This window comes from Beta vulgaris, chromosome 2 (assembly GCF_026745355.1).
Source record: "Beta vulgaris subsp. vulgaris cultivar EL10 chromosome 2, EL10.2, whole genome shotgun sequence".
Taxonomy (NCBI): domain Eukaryota; kingdom Viridiplantae; phylum Streptophyta; class Magnoliopsida; order Caryophyllales; family Amaranthaceae; genus Beta; species Beta vulgaris.
In genome coordinates, this window is record NC_079203.1 from 38306487 (window position 1) to 38314184 (window position 7698).

The following is a 7698-nucleotide window of genomic DNA, read 5'->3' on the forward strand; positions in this document are numbered from 1 at the left end:
CTCTCTCTCTATATATATTATATATGATGTCTAATGTTCTCACTGCTTTAAGATCCCACTCCAAATCACAAATAAAAATTGAACCTCTGTTGGCCTAATATGGTGGCCTACTATTGTTTTCCTTGATTGCTTCCACCATTTTATGATCTCATAAGCTTTTATGTAAATGGTATATATATATGTTAAATTATGAGAGATAATTTATCTTTGTTTAGAATTTTATACTTGCATAAATGTACTCTAATATACTGTCTCAAAATACAAGATAAAACATGATTGAATTGAAACTATCTATACTAATATATTAAAAGGCGTGCGTAAACCAAGAACGGTGCCACGTGGCGCTCTCCCTAGGGAGTTTTAGATCATGTAATCCATGTACAATAAAAAAATTAGAAATTGCATAGTATAGGTTTTGATCCCGTGACCTCAAGTTCATGTACTAAAGTTTTATCCACTAGACCAAGTAGTATTTAGTGTTATCATATCAAAGTACAATATTAATAAATGAAAATTTTCTTACCCGGTGCATAGCCCGGACCTAATAACTAGTTAGTATCTATTACTTGTAAGTTGTAAGATTTATTACATTAGTTTAGGAGTAAGTTTTCCATTAGTACTTTTTAATTGGTCAGATTGTAATTTCTCGCCTTTTATGAAAAATTTGAAAAAGACAAATTTTGAACAATTCATTTTCATTATTGCTACTAGTTGCTGAATTTTAGAAGTTTATTCTTGAGGCTCGAGTAACAATTTGGGTCCAAATTATCACAACTATTCACAAATTTAGAATTTGCATCATAATATCGAAAATTATTAAGATAGATGGTCTAATTTGAAATAAAAATAGACTTAGTTACTAAATGAGTTAAGCTAGTTAGGCAAAAGAAGTTATCCTAGTTTTTTTTTTTTTTGAAAGTAACATTAATTCATTGATTCAAAGCCATACGACATCTACAATAAAAGTCAAAACTAAACAAATACATATAAAATGAAATAAATACAATTCTAATATGATAAAACCACGATCGTTGAGTAGATCTAACACTTCTGAAAACCCTTGTCTTTCACATCGCTGTTTGATGAAGCCTTCTGCAAGAAGATCTATCGATCTTTTGTAGTTTTGAAGTAGAATCGAATTCAATTCAAGTGATTGTAAACGAAGTCTTGACATCTGTTGCAACTCCGCACAAATTTTGATCAACAAATCAACATCTTGAAATACAGAAAAACCCAAAAACAAATTCTCTAAATAGAGATAAAACCCAATATATGGGTCGACATAACCCAATATATGGGTAGAAAAACTCTCCATTAGAGAGAGATTAAGATTTATTAGAAATATAAACGTAAAAAACTAGTAATAAAATAGATTGAAAATGAGGGTTTTGTGGGAGAGGAGAGAGAAGAGAGAAAAAAGAGGAGAGAGGAGGCGGCCAAAATTTTTTGTAAGAAATTATCCTAGTTATTATTGAGTTAATTCTTCTTTTAATATTGAATAACTATTGTCTAATTTTAATTTAAAAGTAAGCTATAAGACAAACTCTAAAAAAAATAAAAATGATTTCTCCTGGATAAGGCCATTAATGCTCTGTGCATATCTATGTCTGTATCTCCTTCGTCCTCCCAATTCAAATTTTAGAACGCATCATTTCCTCTCTCTTCTTTCTTGCTGTAGTCACTCGAGGTAAATTTACTGTTTTAATTTTTCTGGGGAAGAGTTAAATTTTACTGCCGCTGAAATTAGGATTTGGGATTGAAAATTTTGCTGAATTTGATGATATGGGTTTATTTTCTTCTTTACTGTTCAAGGGTATGAATGATGGGAATTAGGGTTCTCCAATTCGATTTTATTAAGTTATAATTAGCATCTTATATCAGTTGCAAACTTTTAACATCCAGTAATTTGTTGCGTGTTTCATTTCATTGAAAATTGAGAATCATATTGGTTGTTCATAGATTGTAGCAAGATAAGATTCAAAAAGTTGAGTTTGAGTGGGAAAAATGGTGGCATTGGCGAGTTTGCCTTATCCCTTTGCCACCTTTATGACATACAAGGCTCACAAATTATCTAGAACTACCATGATTCGATCCTCGATTCGTGTACCCTCATCGTCTTTGAGGCGTACAAAGAGGAAAAACTACTTGCGTCCTAAGATCCTTAAAACCTTTACTAAACCCTATAATATTCCTCTGGAAGATCCAATAGTAGCCCCCATTCAGCCAATTGAACCAAATATTGAGGTTTCGATAGAGCCTACAGCTGAGGAATTGGTCTCTAGCTTTGTCGAAGAATTGGAGACGACAGTTGGTGGAGATGGTTCTGGGATGAGTCAAGTAGAGGTTGTTAGAGATTTGGAAGCTCGAAATTCGGTGGGTTTTGGTGGATTTTCAGGTCCTACCGTTGTTAGGATTGTTGGTTCATTTGTGGGACTTTTTATTCTACAGACAGTTGTAACTATTTGGGTAACGAGTTCTGATAGTTACAAAGAGAAGGATGGCAATTTGGTAACGGGGGATCAGAAAAAGGATCCTAGGTTGCAGATGCGAGAAGCAGAAGTGGGGATTGATGGGAATGCTTTTATTAGGAATTGGGCTGGTATGAATGTGGATGAGGCAGAAATGAAAGCTAAGATTACTGAAATAAGAAAGATGGCATCGGAGGTCAGAGAGGCTGAGAAAAAGAAGAAGGTAGAGAATGGTGAAGCAGATTTTGAGGATGTGAGTGATGATGAAGATGATAGTGAGGATGTTGAGAGTGATAGTTCTAAGATCAATAGTGGTATTGTGAAGGAAGTTGATGGGCGGTTGAGTAAGTTGAGGAAAAGGTATGCAGCACCCCCACTGAATGTTAATTTATTGAATAAATCAGGGGAGGCTTGGAAGGAGGGGAAAAATGAGGGTTTGGATGATAAAAAACAAGACAATATGTTGTTTGTTAAGAAGAAGGATAAATTTAGAGGTCAAGTGGCTACAACCAAAGATAAACCTAAAGGATTTCAAGTTACAAATGGTGTAAGAGAAAAGCAGAGTAATATGGATGATGAGAAACTAGTTGAGAGAACTGAAATTAGTAATGATGTAAACGGGAAAATGAATGTTCTTGATGGCACGGTTTCTGAAAAGAACGATAATAGTATGGATAAAGAAGAGACGATACCAGTATCTCAAAAATCTACTCCATCAGAAGGTTCTAGGAAGATGTCTGAGAACAAGAGTGCAGAAAAGAAGTTGGACGAGGAAACAAATAGTTCAATAGCCTATGGAAGCAATGGGACACCAAAAAAGTTGAGCAAGGGAATGAATGGGGGTGCCAAACCAGAAAGAGGTTCAACATCCCTGCAAAGTAACGGTTCAGCCAAAAAGTTGAGCAAGGAAATGAACAAGGGTTCAGAAAGAGGTAATCCTATTGTTCAATATGTTGTCAACAAACATTGTAGCCTTCTTATGCCTGTCAATCATGATTGCTGAATCTGTTTTTTTTTTTTATGTTTTACAATTCAAAGTACTTCCTTCGGAAATTGCCTCTTTCTTGTTGTCTTGAGAAGATAAGCCTAATTTTGATCAGTAAAAGGTAAGACAAAAGCTTTTGGGAAGCGGAAACGCGGAATATATGGCAAGGCTTCCATTCTAATGGATGAATGCTAGGTCTTAGGTCTGGTTTTAGAGATGTATGAAGATTAGAAGTAAATACTTTCTTTAATTAAGGTTTTTGTTTTGTTGGAGGTTCATCTAACCTCATGATTCCTGAAGGTATTGGGATTCAGGAGTTAGAATGATACTTTCATTTAAATAAGCTTTTGTCACCTCAGAGGTATAGTGTTGATTTCGCACTAAACTCATCTGCTATAAATAAATGGATAGTTACCCAAGTTCTTTGTGTGCTGTGCAAATAATCCAAGAAGCCCAAGCATACCAGAGACAGAGTTTCCTTGATGATCGAGTAGTTCATGTTCTGCACATTGGGCTAAATGATGTAATGGAGATTTCACATGGTAGTCTGAAGAGAGTAAACCACTAGAGATTTGGCGGTTGAGAGAATGATTGGAAACTTAAAATGTATGCCTCGTACAATGTAAATTTTTTATAATGACATGATATTTATTACATTAGAAGTCTTGATAAAGATTTTAAGGACAAATCTAAAAAGTTAACTTTAAGAAGTTTCATGAGAACCATGGCATGAAAAGAAATCCAGAAAGGAAAGAAAGAGGATGTTTATCTTACATGCTTTCTAGACATTATTTGTATTTTTGGAATTAATTAATTGTTCTTTTTGATCTGAATTGCTTTTGTTTTTTTGAAAATTGCTATTTTCAACCTCACAATGTTCAGTTACTCTATTTCGCCATTTTTGTGGTACTAATCGAGACCATTTTATCTCTTATGTAGTGTGTTATCTTAGTCATGCTATCTAATTGGAATATGGTCGCTGGTGTATACTTCACTTTAAATTGGATGGCTTTCAGAATACTAGGTTTCATTTCTGCTGTTGATAATTGACTGTACCTAAATAAAAAAATCTTTTATGCATCTTTCAGTTATTTGTTAAATCTTTAGGTTTTGTCCAGGACTGTGGCAATGAGAAAATTTTGGGTGAGGGTACTGGAGTAAAAATGTCCAGAAGTGCTGCTAATCAAGATAAAAGGAAGTTAAATAAGGATGTCGCCCCAACAACATCCGAGACGTTTGCAGCACCACAAAGGAAAGACCAACCTAATTCTGACAAACTGAGAAGCAATTTGACCCGGAGCACAGACAAGAACAAGCAAGAAAATGTTGATCCTTGGTGGTCAAGGCTTCCATATGTTCTTGTGAGTAGATATATCCTGCCGATCTTTGTTTCTCATTCTTTCGTAGTGGTTATTACCACAAACTTAATTATGTCAGGTCATCATTGTAATTAATTAAATAGAAATAGCATATTTATCACTCCCTCCGTTTTTTTAATACTTTTACCCAAATGGCATAATTTTCAAAAGTTAATAAAATCACGTATAAGTATGCTGAATTCATGTGAGATTGTTGAAATACAGAATCATTAGAAGTATTGATAAATGTGAGACAGAAGTGGTAGAGAATTGTAAGAGAGAGTTTATTAGTAGGGCCTATACTTGCCCAAAACAGAAATGGTAGAAGTATTTCTAAATAGGAATGTAGTAGAAGTATTAAAGAACAAGAGGAGTTTAGTATTGATATAAGAGTAAAGTGGTAAAGGATTGATAGAAGTAAGAGAGAGAAAGTGTATTAGAGGGGGCCTATACTTGCCAAAAAGAAAAAGGGTGGAAGTATCTATAAACAACCCAAAAAGGAATAAAGTAGAATTATTAAAGAACAGATGGTGTTTCTTTCGATATTGAAGAGTCTAGTCAATTAAATGTAGAAGTATAACTTGGCTTAATGATGTCATATATATTCTAATTAATTTGCATATAATGGCGACGAAGCAATCAATTTTTTGTGGAATATCACACGCTTATCCTCTGATGTGTAGTCCAACATCTTCTCATTTATACTTGTATTGATAGAAGTGTTAATGGAAAGAGATATACAAAGGAAAGCTGAGGCAGAAGGGAGGAAGGCTTTAAATCCTCCACGGGTCCACAAGTATTCTGAAGTACTGTTAATTGGGCAAGGAAAGATCTTTGGTTTTCTCTTTGCCTCGATCTAATCCTTCCATTTTTGCAAGGAATTTAGCCTATTAGAGAGGGGCCTTTAAGGAAGTACAAGATCATTCTTATATAGGAGTTCTTTGGAGGAGTTAGAGTTAGTTCAAGAAGAAATGCTATAAATAGAGAAGATTAAGGAGAGGGATCTCATGATGAATATTGTGAGAGTTCTAATTACTTTTATGTAGCTTTCTTGTGCGAGATTCAAGCCTCTAGATAGCTTGATAACTGTCTTTAGTTTATGTAAGTTCAAAATTATCGTGAAGTCCATATTTCACTTCCTAATCATCTTCACATATTCTCATCCTGTGCATACCAATTCATAGCATTTTCCCTCCTATTCCATCTATCAATGAATAAAACAGTACTTCTGTTTAGAAATAATTGACTGTAGATTACAATACTTTAGTTTTAATAGCAAGGTAGCTGAAATTTGGACAGAGATTGAAGATTCTCTTAATATATAATGAATATGTTCTGTTGAACTTTGTGGATTTTGTTGTTGAATGTGATATAATTCCACACCTTTAGGCACATCTTTTGCTCTAAAATCTAAAGTCTTATGTGACAAGCTAGTGTATTTTCATCTCAATTTCTCTGTAACATCTGCATTCTAGTCCTTTATTGAACTTGAAACTGGATGGGTCTTTTTTTCATCTTTCTTCCGCGTAGTCCTTTCCCTGCTCAAGACTATTCGCAATTGCAATTTGATGGTTTTTATCCTTATATTCTTCGATCGACAGCCGGTTTTTGACGTGATGGCTGATATAGCTTTGTCATGCTCATGATCTGAAATTCTCTCAAATGTCATAATTTTGTATTTTTGTCAGTTGGTCATGCTGTTTTTGTGCCACTCTGAAATATGAAGCTTGTTTTATGGTATTTTTTTCTACTGTTGCTTTGAAGCAGTTCACATGGTTGTAGTTGTTTGCATGCGTTTATATGATTGTGTTACATATTCATAAAATAAGCTGAAAAACCTTTTGTTTTAATCATATTCTTTTCCACTCCTGTTTGCTGTTGCACTTTCAAATTAGTGTATAGAAATTTAAGCTTTCCACATTTGTCTTGTTTCAGGTCATTTTGATGCAAAAAGGTATTGGTAGTGAAGCGCAACGGGGATTCTATAACATAGGGCTCTATACTGATGTAGAGAAGCAGTCATACTCATCCTACACTGTTGCTTTTGAAGATCAGAATGATGCTAAGAACTTTAGTTATCTTCTGGAATTAGCTTTTGAGGATCTCCCAGATGCTGCTGTAGATGTAGCACCACTGTCAAACAAGGTAAAGCTCGTAACATTTTGCCTTCTCCTTCTTGGTAACGGAAACAATAATCACTTTAAGGACTATGGATATTGCAGGATTTTAAAGAAGTAGCAGAATCACTGGACAACAAAGTAATTGTTCTAAAGAAGGGAGAGTTAAAGCTTTATGCTGGTCAACCACTTGCTGATGTTGAGGCTGCTCTGAGGTCATTGGTGAAATGAGCATCGATCGCTTGTGTGACTGACCACATTTTTTGTTAGAGGAATGTAAATCGGTTGCACCTATCACCATCATAATCATCAAGTATGGTTCTGCATAGGCCATTTTTGCTGTGGGTTCATGTGGTTAGCTCTTCTGAAATTTTGGGCACTTCAGAGAGCACATAGCATGATCGGAGTTGTGGACAATTCCACTAAGGAAGCCATTGTCCTGGACAGCCATTTCATTTTGAGCTTGGATGGCACTTCTGATGCTAAGAACTTGTAGTAAATGGCAAAGTTTTGTAGTTGAAGGTTTTTTTAGGGGTGTAGGACACTCTTTTTTCCTTTTTGGTGCAGAGGGTGTAGGACATGTAGGTGAAGGTATATGCTGATTGATTTAATGTAATTACTCGATTGATGGTATTGGTCCTGCAATTGTGCACATTTAGCTCATTTCTGTTTTAGAACAGTTACTAAGATGATTCTTTAATTTAGGGTTTTCTTAAGGTATTCATGTATAACAACATTTCTATAATGATTATTTCTCTTCTTTTTACTAA

At 34.6% G+C, this 7698-nt stretch overlaps 1 protein-coding gene across 1 annotated transcript; it reads left to right on the top strand.

Annotated features, from left to right (window-relative positions):
• Positions 1 to 1548: 1548 nt before the first annotated feature.
• LOC104886752 (hypothetical protein) lies at positions 1549 to 7698 on the top strand. The gene is made up of 4 exons (XM_010671240.4): positions 1549 to 3400; positions 4561 to 4814; positions 6747 to 6956; positions 7034 to 7698. The coding sequence occupies exons 1-4, from the start codon at positions 2005 to 2007 to the stop codon at positions 7157 to 7159; spliced, it is 1986 nt and encodes a 661-aa protein (XP_010669542.2). The 5' UTR covers positions 1549 to 2004; the 3' UTR covers positions 7160 to 7698.

Bases quoted from the DNA above. Each gene is read 5' to 3' on its own strand.
- LOC104886752 (XM_010671240.4), top strand. From the start codon at position 2,005: ATGGTGGCATTGGCGAGTTTGCCTTATCCCTTTGCCACCTTTATGACA. The intron at 3,401-4,560 runs GTAATCCTATTG...TTAAATCTTTAG, and splicing joins GAACAAGGGTTCAGAAAGAG to GTTTTGTCCAGGACTGTGGC. The intron at 4,815-6,746 runs GTGAGTAGATAT...GTCTTGTTTCAG, and splicing joins CAAGGCTTCCATATGTTCTT to GTCATTTTGATGCAAAAAGG.